Below are 13,605 nucleotides of genomic sequence, written 5' to 3'. Positions count from 1 at the left end.
GGCACATTTAAAAATAGGTTATTCAAAAAAAAAAAAGGACAAATGGATGAACTAAAATTCACTGAGACATGATCTACTTCTACACTGAAAAATACATTTATATCTTTATTATTCTTCTTGTTATACCTTGAAATAAGGATTCTGTAGAAGTATTATTTATAATATAATAGAATTTTAAATATCCTGAAGCACTCTATCCATGCTAAAGTATGAAACAAATCTAAAATAGCGGTGGTTGGGTGCGTATGTTGTTTAGTCTACTTGAATCTTGAGTAAATAAACATTTTTTTCAGTTTTTCCATAATTCCTTTCTTGGTAAGAATAAAGGAGAAATCTAATGAAATAAATATGTATAAACATTCACTTACCTCTTTTAATACCACTATATGAATTGATTCGATTATCAACTAATAAAACCAGGCCACAGAGAGATGTGGAATAAAGTGATAGTGCCGTCTGGAGTCGGTGGAGTTTCACACCACTTCGATGATTTCTTTTGTGCTTACAGAAGTCCAGCATATCTGCTCTCAGCAGTCTCAAATTATGCATGGTCTTCAACTGGGCCCCTGGGGGGTAGGCAACAGTCCCAGAAAGATGCTTAAACAGCTGCAAAGATCCAGGATAAAGGATGCAAATCTTTATGGCAAGAATCCAGATAAATCTGTGCTATAAATAATTAAAAATGGGTCTTACAATTTCCCACTTTAATAACTAATGATTTTTAATCATTCAATTTGCAAAAAATACTATCTATGCTGAAACGGAAAACTTATAGCCAACAAACTATAGGCTTCTTTGAGGCAGGAACATAATCTGTAATTAAAAATAACATGGGTATATTCTATTAATATACTATGGATTTTCCTCTTACAGCATAAAAAAGTTTCACAAGTTACAATAAATTATGATTGTAAAAAAATAATAACTTACCTAGGTGGATGGTAAAGCTTTCTTCTAACTTTCTCTGTTCCTCATAAATTCTTCCATTTGCTTCTACAGATTCTCTGAACTGACTTGGTTGAACTTTAATTTCCTCACTGAAATTAATAAAATTATCAGTATGTTTTTGTATGTTTGTCAAGAACTCTTAAAGAAAATAAAATCTCATAATGAAATGAAACAAAACTAAAGCCGAAATTACAGCACACGATTTATCCCTAAATTTATCCTTAACTCATAGTGACAAATGAGATCATAAGCACCAAGAAGTTCCATGATTCCCATGTGTTCTTTTACTTCCTCTCAGCAAGTAATGCTTATTATTCTTTTCACTCATTACAATCTCAACTCATATATTATCGTTTAATATTTCTTAGTGGCCTAAGAGAATGGTTAAATAACGTGACTAACACTACTATAAAATGATGTATTTTTTAAAAATGTAATATATCCTGTGTCAGGGTTGGCTCTAGGCAGAACTAGAAAATAGGTGAAGTGATAGAAATGAAAATTAAAAACTAAAATGTCACATAGTGGGAATAATAAAAAAAAGATGAAGTTCATTTTGATGTATTGACATTTTCTATTTAAAAAAAAATTTTTTTTAACCATTTCCTGTTCTTTTCCCCACTAACATTCTCCTCCTGTTTGAGTACTTCTGTCCTTGCTCTACTCCACTCTTATTTCCTGAAAAGGTTTCCTTGGAAGTACTGGTGACTGTGTAACTGTTCAACTCAAATTTCATGGTAATTGAAGGTGATGTAAGTCTATAATTGTCATCTATTCCCCTAACTACATTTTTGGGGTTAATCCAAACGGTCTCATTAGTCTCACTGACTAATTAGTAAATATGGAAAATTTAACCTAAAAATAAATTTATATTAATAAATTATCCCTCATCTTAGGATGCAGAAAGGCGTAGGAGAATGCTGTTCCCACTCTAGTAAGAAAAAGCCAGCTAATACATGAAATCATAACTATTCTGGAGCCCATCAGAGATGAGAGGTAACAAGGTAGCCAAGCGAACTCAATTCTATAATGTGACATGCCTCTTGAAGGAGACACAAGACACATAATTTTCATTTTTGGGAGAGCACAGCAGAAATTAAGTTCCTGTAATATAGAGGTAAGAAGAAATCAGCTAAAATTTTAACAAATTCTTAAAGGTCAAGTATGGGCTACCATGTAAATTTAGGATAGCTATGAGCCCCAGGAACAAGGGAAGTTTTCAGGAAGTTGCAAACCCTTTTCCACTGGCTTCTACCAGGTGCTTCCAAAAAAACACACTGGGGGCAGGGCAGGAGACACGAGATCCCCTTTCATGGCACAGGTAGAAATGCTGAGAATATCGCAAGCCCAAGGCCCAGACACACAGGGCTTGTAGCTGGGCAAAGACAATAGAGACCTGCCTCCCTCCCCCAACTATGAGCCTAGCACCAAGCACCAAACAACATTCTATCGCTGGGGGGTGTACATGCAGCATGCAGAGGCACCTTGTGCTGCGGCACAGGCCTGAACAACCACTGAAAGCTGAGGATATAACAGAACGACAGAAACCCCACTCTGAACAACAAGTGGCAGCAGCTTACTCTTGTAGAAAATGAAGCCTGTGGTGTACTAAAGGAACAAAAACCAACTCAGCTCAACTGCTGACTAGATTTGTTTGATCCTCACCATTAATGGCCTGTTCATTCCTGGACATAAATATTATTTATCTCAGTCTCTTGTTTTCTAATATGCACAATATTCAGCATTCAGTTTACAAAAGAGAGACACACACACACCCAAAAAGCAAGGAAAACAAACAAACAAACCAAAACCAAAAACCCACTCTCAAGAGAGAAAGCAATCAACAGAAACAGACTCAGAAATGACCTAGATGTTGGGACTTAAAGAAAGGGACTTTCAAATAATTCTGATTACTATGCTAAAAGATCTAGGAGAAAACACCACATAAGGACAGATAAGGAATTTCAGCAACAAGAGAAAGTAAGTGTAAGTACTAGAAATAAAAACATGTTTATCAGATTGATAATCACAAATATAAGTTCCTTCAACAGGTTCATCAGCAAACCACCAGCTCATTTTATGCCACCACTAACCTGATACCAAAATTAAATGATTATAAGAAGACCAGAACAACATACACATATATATATTTATTATACTTAATTTATATATATAATATGAAATAATACATCATAACAAATGTATAAGTTTAACTATGAAACTTCTATTCTAGAAGAAAACAGAAAAAAATCTTTGTGACCTTAGATTAGGCAGAGATCTTAGATAAGACACCAGCCATTTAAAAATTGATAAATCACACTTAATTAAGATGAAAAAGTTTGCTCTTTCAAAGACACTATCAAGAAAATGAAAAGAAGTCACAGGGTGAGAGAAATTATCTGTGAAACACATATCCAATGATGGGACTTATATCCATATAAAGAACCAGTGATAAGACTCAATAATAAGAAAAATATAAAGGAATAATATGGACAGAAAATCAGCAAATGATGAGATGTTCAACTTCATTAGCATTAGGAACATGCAGAGTAAAACCTCAATGAGCTACAACAAAACCTACCAGAAAGGCTAAATGCCAATACCAAGTGTTGCAAGGATGTGGAGCACCTAGAACCTTCACACATTGGTGGCAGGAATGCAAACTGAACACTTTAGAAAAAAGTCTGTCAATTCTTATAAAATTAAACATACACTTACCTTGTGATCCAGCAATCCTACTCTAAGGTATTCACATAACAAATAAAAACATATGTATATGAAGATCTATATGTGAATATTTACACCAGTTTATTTATAATTGCAAATATCTGGAAATACCTCAACTGCCCACCATCAAGTGAATGAATAAATGAAGAACAGAATACCACTAAGCAACAAAAGGGGAAGAACCATTCATAAATGGAACACGAATGAATCTCAACAGTATTATGCTAAGTGAAAGAAGCAAGACACAAACTGCCTCACATAGTTTGATTCTATTTATATGAGATTCTGGAAAAATCAAAACTACAGGCACAAAAATCAGATTAGGTTGCCAGGAGCTAAGCAGGGGAAAAGGGGACCAATGATAAAGGTGTAAAAGGGAAATGCAGGAGAGGGAGCCAAGATGGCGGCGTGAGTAGAGCAGTGGAAATCTCCTCCCAAAAACACATAGAGCTATGAAAATATAACAAAGAAAAATCTTCCTAAAATAGAGACCACAGGACACAGGACAACATCCAGACCACATCCACACCTGCAAGAACCCAGCGCCTTGTGAAGGGGGTAAGATACAAGCCCCAGCCCGGCGGGACCCGAGCGCCCCTCCCCCCGGCTCCCGGCGGGTGGAGAGAAACCGGAGCAGTTTTTTTTTTGGCGAGCGCTTTTTGGAAGCCTTAGAGGGACGGGCCCCCGTTGCTGGGGAGGCAGGGTGGCGGGACCGGTGAGGAGGTGCCTGGGAACGGCGCCGGAGGACAAAGAATATCCCGCGTTTCTCCCTGCGAGACCTGGGGGCGGGTGCCTGAGACCGGTGCCTGAGGACGGAGGAGGTCGCGCGTTTTTCCCCTTTTTTTTTTTTTTCTCTTTTTGGCAAGCGCTTTTTGGAAGCCTTGAAGGGACGGGGACCCCAGTGCTAGGGAGGCACGGTGGCGGGACTGGTGAGCGGGTGGCTGGGACCGGCGCCTGAGGACAAAGAATATCCCCCGTTTTTCCCTGCGGGACCGGTGGGCGGGTGCCTGAGACCGGCACTTGAGGACAGAGGAAATCGCGCGTTTTTCCCCCTTTTTTTTTCTTTTTTCTGCGAGTGCTTTTTGGAAGCCTAAAAGGGACAGGGACCCCGGTGCTAGGGAGGCAGGGCGGCGGGACTGGTGAGCGGGTGCCTGGGACCGGCACCTGAGGACAAAGAATATCCCGCATTTTTCCCTGTGGGACCGGTGGGTGGGTGCCTGAGACCAGCACCTGAGGACGGAAGAAATCGCGCGTTTTTCCCCCTTTTTTTTCTCTCTTTTTGCCAAGTGCTTTTTGGAAGCCTTGAAGGGACAGGGACCCCGGTGCTAGGGAGGCAGGGCGGCGGGACTGGTGAGCGGGTGCGTGGGACCAGTGCCTGAGGACCAAGAATATTGAGCGTTCCTTCCCTGCGGGACCGGTGGGTGGGTGCTTTTTGGAAGCCTTGAAAGGACAGGGACCCTGGTGCTAGGGAGACAGGGCAGCAGGACCAGTGCGCGGGTGCCTGGGACCGGCACCTGAGGAAAAAAAAAAAAACCGCGTGTTTTTTCTTTTTTTTTTCCTTTCTGTTCCCTCTCCCATTGTTGCTGTTGTTGTTTTGGTTTGGAGAGTGCTTTTTGGAAATCTTAAAGGGGCAGGACAGGTCACTTAGACCAGAAGCAGGGAATCTGGGGATCTCTGGGCACTCTAACCCCCTGGGCAGCAGGGAGCACAGAGGCCCCTTACGGAGATAAATAGTCTCCTGGCTGCTCCCCCTCCAACGGGGCTCCACCATTTTGGAGGAACAGCCCCAGCCAGGCCAAGCCCACAGCAACAGTGGAGATAAACCCCAAAGCAACTGGGCAGGAAGCAGAAGCCCTGTCTGCGCACAGCTGCCCAGCACAAGCCACTAGAGGTCGCTATTCTCCCAGGAAAAGGCTACAAACCAACAAGAAGGGAAGCTCTTCCAGCGGTCACTTGTACCAGCTCTGCAGACTATCTCTATCACCATGAAAAGGCAAAACTACAGGCAGACAAAGATCACAGAGACAACACCTGAGAAGGAGACAGACCTAACTAGTCCTCCTGAAAAAGAATTCAAAATAAAAATCATGAACATGCTGACAGAGATGCAGAAAAAAATGCAAGAGCAATGGGATGAGATGCAGAGAAAAATGCAAGAGCAGTGGGATGAGATGCAGAGAAAAATGCAAGAGCAGTGGGATGAAGTCCGGAAGGAGATCACAGATGTCAGGAAAGAGATCACAGAAGTGAAACAATCCCTGGAAGGATTTATAAGCAGAATGGATAAGATGCAAGAGGCCATTGAAGGAATAGAAGCCAGAGAACAGGAACGTATAGAAGCTGACATAGAGAGAGATAAAAGGATCTCCAGGAATGAAACAACACTAAGAGAAATATGTGACCAATACAAAAGGAAAAACATTCGTATTATAGGGATACCAGAAGAGGAAGAAAGAGGAAAAGGGATAGAAAGTGTCTTTGAAGAAATAATTGCTGAAAACTTCCCCAAACTGGGGGAGGAAATAATCGAACAGACCATGGAATTATACAGAACCCCCAACAGAAAGGATCCAAGGAGGACAACACCAAGACACATAATAATTAAAATGGCAAGGATCAAGGACAAGGAAAGAGTTTTAAAGGCAGCTAGAGAGAAAAAGGTCACCTATAAAGGAAAACCAATCAGGCTAACATCAGACTTCTCAACAGAAACCCTACAGGCCAGAAGAGAATGGCATGATATACTTAATGCAATGAAACAGAAGGGCCTTGAACCAAGGATACTGTATCCAGCACGACTATCATTTAAATATGATGGTGGGATCAAACAATTCCCAGACAAGCAAAAGCTGAGGGAATTTGCTTCCCACAAACCACCTCTACAGGGCATCCTACAGGGACTGCTCTAGATGGGAGCACCCCTAAAAAGAGCACAGAACAAAACACACAACATATGAAGAATGGAGGAGGAGGAATAAGAAGGGAGAGAAGAAAAGACTCTCCAGACAGTGTATATAACAGCTCAATAAGCGAGCTAAGTTAGGCTGTAAGATACTAAAGAAGCTAACCTTGAACCTTTGGTAACCACGAATCTAAAGCCTGCAATGGCAATAAGTACATATCTTTCAATAGTCACCCTAAATGTAAATGGACTTAATGCACCAATCAAAAGACATAGAGTAATAGAATGGATAAAAAAGCAAGACCCATCTATATGCTGCTTACAAGAAACTCACCTTAAACCCAAAGATAAGCATAGACTAAAAGTCAAGGGATGGAAAAACATATTTCAGGCAAACAACAGTGAGAAGAAAGCAGGGGTTGCAGTACTAATATCAGACAAAATAGACTTCAAAACAAAGAAAGTAACAAGAGATAAAGAAGGCCACTACATAATGATAAAGGGCTTAGTCCAACAAGAGGATATAACCATTCTAAATATATATGCACCCAATACAGGAGCACCAGCATATGTGAAGCAAATACTAACAGAACTAAAGAGGGAAATAGACTGCAATGCATTCATTGTAGGAGACTTCAACACACCACTCACCCCAAAGGATAGATCCACCGGGCAGAAAATAGGTAAAGACACACAGGCACTGAACAACACACTAGAACAGATGGACCTAATAGACATCTATAGAACTTTACATCCAAAAGCAACAGGATATACATTCTTCTCAAGTGCACATGGAACATTCTCCAGAATAGACCACATACTAGCTCACAAAAAGAGCCTCAGTAAATTCCAAAATATTGAAATTCTACCAACCAATTTTTCAGACCACAAAGGTATGAAAGTAGAAATAAATTCTACAAAGAAAACAAAAAGGCTCACAAACACATGGAGGCTTAACAACATGCTACTAAATAATCAATGGATCAATGAACAAATCAAAATAGAGATCAAGGAATATATAGAAACAAATGACAACAACAACACTAAGCCCCAACTTCTGTGGGATGCAGCGAAAGCAGTCTTAAGAGGAAAGTATATAGCAATCCAGGCACACTTGAAGAAGGAAGAACAATCCCAAATGAATAGTCTAACATCACAATTATTAAAACTGGAAAAAGAAGAACAAATGAGGCCTAAAGTCAGCAGAAGGAGGGACATAATAAAGATCAGAGAAGAAATAAACAAAATTGAGAAGAATAAAACAATAGCAAAAATCAACGAAACCAAGAGCTGGTTCTTTGAGAAAATAAACAAAATAGATAAGCCTCTAGCCCAACTTATTAAGAGAAAAAGAGAGTCAACACAAATCAACATAATCAGAAATGAGAATGGAAAAATCACGACAGACTCCACAGAAATACAAAGAATTATTAAAGACTACTATGAAAACCTATATGCCAACAAGCTGGAAAACCTAGAAGAAATGGACAACTTCCTAGAAAAATACAACCTCCCAAGACTGACCAAGGAAGAAACACAAAAGTTAAACAAACCAATTACAAGCAAAGAAATTGAAACAGTAATCAAAAAACTACCCAAGAACAAAACCCCGGGGCCGGACGGATTTACCTCGGAATTTTATCAGACACACAGAGAAGACATAATACCCATTCTCCTTAAAGTGTTCCACAAAATAGAAGAAGAGGGAATACTCCCAAACTCATTCTATGAAGCCAACATCACCCTAATACCAAAACCAGGAAAAGACCCCACCAAAAAAGAAAATTACAGACCAATATCCCTGATGAACGTAGATGCAAAAATACTCAATAAAATATTAGCAAACAGAATTCAACAGTATATCAAAAGGATCATACACCATGACCAAGTGGGGTTCATCCCAGGGATGCAAGGATGGTACAACATTCGAAAATCCATCAACATCATCCACCACATCAACAAAAAGAAAGACAAAAACCACATGATCATCTCCATAGATGCTGAAAAAGCATTTGACAAAATTCAACATCCATTCATGATAAAAACTCTCAGCAAAATGGGAATAGAGGGCAAGTACCTCAACATAATAAAGGCCATATATGATAAACCCACAGCCAGCATTATACTGAACAGCGAGAAGCTGAAAGCATTTCCACTGAGATCGGGAACCAGACAGGGATGCCCACTCTCCCCACTGTTATTTAACATAGTACTGGAGGTCCTAGCCACGGCAATCAGACAAAACAAAGAAATACAAGGAATCCAGATAGGTAAAGAAGAAGTTAAACTATCACTATTTGCAGATGATATGATACTGTACATAAAAAACCCTAAAGACTCCACTCCAAAACTACTAGAACTGATATCGGAATACAGCAAAGTTGCAGGATACAAAATCAACACACAGAAATCTGTAGCTTTCCTATACACTAACAACGAATCAATAGAAAGAGAAATCAGGAAAACAATTCCATTCACCATTGCATCAAAAAGAATAAAATACCTAGGAATAAACCTAACCAAAGAAGTGAAAGACTTATACTCTGAAAACTACAAGTCACTCTTAAGACAAATTAAAGGGGACACTAATAAATGGAAACTCATCCCATGCTCATGGCTAGGAAGAATTAATATCGTCAAAATGGCCATCCTGCCGAAAGCAATATACAAATTTGATGCAATCCCTCTCAAATTACCAGCAACATTCTTCAATGAATTGGAACAAATAATTCAAAAATTCATATGGAAACACCAAAGACCCCGAATAGCCAAAGCAATCCTGAAAAAGAAGAATAAAGTAGGGGGGATCTCACTCCCCAACTTCAAGCTCTACTACAAAGCCATAGTAATCAAGACAATTTGGTACTGGCACAAGAACAGAGCCACAGACCAGTGGAACAGATTAGAGACCCCAGAAATTAACCCAAACATATATGGTCAATTAATATTTGATAAAGGAGCCATGGACATACAATGGCAAAATGACAGTCTCTTCAACAGATGGTGCTGGCAAAACTGGACAGCTACATGTAGGAGAATGAAACTGGACCATTGTCTAACCCCATATACAAAGGTAAACTCAAAATGGATCAAAGACCTGAATGTAAGTCACGAAACCATTAAACTCTTGGAAAAAAACATAGGCAAAAACCTCTTAGACATAAACATGAGTGATCTCTTCTTGAACATATCTCCCCGGGCAAGGAAAACAACAGCAAAAATGAGCAAGTGGGACTACATTAAGCTGAAAAGCTTCTGTACAGCGAAAGACACCATCAATAGAACAAAAAGGAACCCTACAGTATGGGAGAATATATTTGAAAATGACAGATCTGATAAAGGCTTGACGTCCAGAATATATAAAGAGCTCACACGCCTCAACAAACAAAAAACAAATAACCCAATTAAAAAATGGGCAGAGGAACTGAACAGACAGTTCTCCAAAAAAGAAATACAGATGGCCAAGAGACACATGAAAAGATGCTCCACATCGCTAATTATCAGAGAAATGCAAATTAAAACTACAATGAGGTATCACCTCACACCAGTAAGGATAGCTGCCATCCAAAAGACAAACAACAACAAATGTTGGCGAGGCTGTGGAGAAAGGGGAACCCTCCTACACTGCTGGTGGGAATGTAAATTAGTTCAACCATTGTGGAAAGCAGTATGGAGGTGCATCAAAATGCTCAAAACAGACCTACCATTTGACCCAGGAATTCCACTCCTAGGAATTTACCCTAAGAACGCAGCAATCAAGTTTGAGAAAGACAGATGCACTCCTATGTTTATCGCAGCACTATTTACAATAGCCAAGAATTGGAAGCAACCTAAATGTCCATCTGTAGATGAATGGATAAAGAAGATGTGGTACATATACACAATGGAATACTACTCAGCCATAAGAAGTGGAAAAATCCAACCATTTGCAGCAACATGGATGGAGCTGGAGAGTATTATGCTCAGTGAAATAAGCCAAGCAGAGAAAGAGAAATACCAAATGATTTCACTCATATGAGGAGTATAGGAACAAAGGAAAAACTGAAGGAACAAAACAGCAGCAGAATTACAGAACCCAAAAATGGACTAAGAGGTACCAAAGGGAAAGGAACTGGGGAGGATGGGTGGGCAGGGAGGGATAAGGGGGGGGAAGAAGAAGGGGGGTATTAAGATTAGCATGCATGGGGGGGAGGGAGAAAGGGGAGGGTGGGCTGCACAACACAGAGAGGACAAGTAGTGACTCTACAACATTTTGCTAAGCTGATGGACAGTAACCGTAATGTGGTTGTTAGGGGGGACCTGATATAGGGGAGAGCATAGTAAACATAGTATTCTTCAGGTAAGTGTAGATTAAAAATTTAAAAAAAAAAAAAAGAAAGAAAGAAAGAAAAGGGGGATTACTCCTTAACAGGATAAAACTATTGGTAAATCAAAGATCAACGCATGCTTTAAATATCCTTAATGTTGATCACTTAAAGGGTGTCAGATGATCAGCTATGGAGGTACTCTTTTCTGATAATATTCCTTTCTCTTAAGTAAAAAAAAAAAAAAAAAGCAGTTACTGTGTGCTGACCTCCAATGAGTTCTGCACAGTGGTATAGAGGGCATGTCAAAGTGTGGGCAAAGGGTCTGTTTGTTTCTACGCAGAAGATCAAGGCCTAGCTTGGATACCCAGAAAATGAACTAAGATACGATATGAGGAGGAGCTTCCGGCATCAGCACTCTCTGGAGGACTCGTGCCCAGGGATGATCATCAAAAAAGCCTCCACAGGGATCCGGACGATGCTGCGGTTGTGGCTGCATCCAGCCCACCGTCTCCTGGACTTGCCATAAGAAGGAGGAGGGAGATGTCTAGGCTGGCATGTGCATACAGTGAGACAACGAATTTGACTGGATCTGTACTGTTGGAACTCAACCAGGAGTTGGGAGGGGTGCAAGTTGTAGCACCCCAAAATCTCATGACTATAGACTATCTATGGTTAAAAGAACATATGGGATGTGAACAGATCCCAGAAATGGGCTGCTTTAATTTGTCTGATGGTTCAAGTACAGTTGGAAAATATCCATCATATCATAGATAAATTTTCACAAATGCCTAGGGTGCCTAAATGGTTTTCTTGGCTTCACTGGAGATGGCTGGTAATTATAGATTTGCTTTGTTTATGTCACCATATTCCTATTATGTTAATATGTGTGTGCAAATTAGTTAGTAGTTTAAAACCTATACATACTTAAGGTACAATACAAGAAGATATGTCAAAGAAATAATCAATCCTCCCAAGTTTCCTTCATATGCTACATCTATAGCTTTTCTTCTTCCTTCCTAATTACAAACTTTAAATAGAATTCGTGCCTCATATCGAATTTACCGAGTATCATAATTCCTCCAGGTGGTAAAGATACCTCGAGACAAGTGCTGGGCATAGAAGCCACAGGGCATAAATCTGCAAAGAAGTAAAAAGCTAACCTTTGCAAACAATATGGCTTCTCTCTCACTTACCAACTTTACATTTCCCTGTATGGCCCCGGAAGATGACTGGTTAGCCAGAGACGGGTAAGATTCCTCAAGGGAGGAACAACCTAAGACAGGCACAGTCGCAGGGGGGCCATCAGGTGAGAATTTGGGGATCAACAGAGGTGAGGCTCAGAACCTCACCCCCCCTGCTTTGAGAGAAATCTTCTGCATCCGTGGATGTCTTGCTGCCCTTGTCTAGCCTGGATTAATACTTAGTCCATAGGCACACACCTGATCATCTGATCATCTACATTTGCCTTCTTACAGCACTAAACTATGTTTTCTACCTTTATCTTGCATCTACCTACCACTTCAGCATTTTATTAAAAATAAAAATAATAATAATAATAGGAGAAATGTGGGATGAACATATAAATCAAGTACAAAAATCAAATGAATATTCATATTTGACCTGATGGTTTATAGGTCATATTGCATGATCAAAACCGAAAGTTTCTGTGATGACTGCCCTTGTACTGTTAACCATGTAAGAATTTATTCACTCTGTAAGAATTCGTTCACCATGTAAGAACTTGTTCGTTATGCTTCAGAAGATTGGAGACTGACGAGAATTAGGCTTGAGATGGATTAATGATTGTACATTGAGCATTGACCCCCCTATACTGAATTTTATTGTTGTTAACAACCATTTGATCAATAAATATGAGAGATGCCCTCTCAAAAAAAAAAAAAAAAAAAAAAAAAAAAAAAAAAAGGGAAATGCAGTATTTTGATTGCAGTGACGGTTCGTATCAATTTTGTCAAATCTCATCAAAATGTAAGCCTAAAATGTGAATTTTACATGATGCAATTTATACTTCAATAGATCTGACTTTAAAAAAAAGCAAAAATAAATGAATAAAAATAAAATGCCACTATTATCAATCTCAAACAGGAGTCCTACATGTCGTGGTGTTGAAAACAGGTTTCTGCTGCCCATGGAAATGCCTATCAAAAAGGAAAGCAAACTAGCAGAGTCACAGTAAAAACATTATTTGCTAGGAATAGTTGGTTTTTAAAAGAAGAAGAGCTAGAGGCTAGTATTTTCACAATGGAATTAATACTGTAGATTTAATTTGTGAAATTACAGCAGCAAAGTGAGAGAGAATTTTTGTAACAAGGGGCTTTTTCAGCTTCCTGAATCAATGACTTTCCACCTTTGACTACACTATGCACTATACATTTTGCAATTTGGCTCAATATATGCATTCGTTTGTAGGAAGCTTCATGCATGACTGTTGAGATACTTTCTATTGTACTCCACTCTGTTCTGTTACTGTTATTTTAAAAAGTCTCATTGAAAAGTAAAGGATCTAAAATGACCCCTAGCAGAGTGCAACCACCAGTTTAAGAATCACTGTACATTGTAACTTACAAATATTACTAATCCATTTTCCCTCTTTTGCATTATGTTCATCATTATTTTTATTTGAAATGAGAAGTATAGTCAAATATGTTAGTGTCAAGGATGTTGTCCCATTTCGCATCATAAAAAATTGTTAAACTATTTCTA

General features: G+C 39.3%; 1 protein-coding gene across 5 annotated transcripts in view; it reads right to left on the bottom strand.

Annotated features, from left to right (window-relative positions):
- FERRY3 (FERRY endosomal RAB5 effector complex subunit 3) overlaps window positions 1-13,605 on the bottom strand; it is a 59,167-nt gene that overhangs the window by 22,205 nt on the left and 23,357 nt on the right. For 4 of the 5 annotated variants that reach the window (XR_012125909.1, XM_073223712.1, XM_017650915.3 and 1 more), the window contains 2 exons: window positions 931-1,037; window positions 369-566 (listed from right to left, as the gene is read on the bottom strand). Coding sequence is in view for 4 of the 5 variants with exons in the window: in XM_073223712.1 (XP_073079813.1) it covers window positions 369-566; window positions 931-1,037 (305 nt within the window). In the remaining variant the exon portion in view is untranslated. Of the gene's footprint in view, window positions 1-368; window positions 607-930; window positions 1,038-13,605 lie in introns of those variants that run through there. The other variant, XM_037009028.2, reaches the window with a different exon arrangement.

This window comes from Manis javanica, chromosome 15 (genome assembly GCF_040802235.1).
Source record: "Manis javanica isolate MJ-LG chromosome 15, MJ_LKY, whole genome shotgun sequence".
Lineage (NCBI taxonomy): Eukaryota > Metazoa > Chordata > Mammalia > Pholidota > Manidae > Manis > Manis javanica.
The sequence above is the reverse complement of the archived record's forward strand: the minus strand, read 5'-3'. Positions and strand labels throughout refer to the sequence as shown.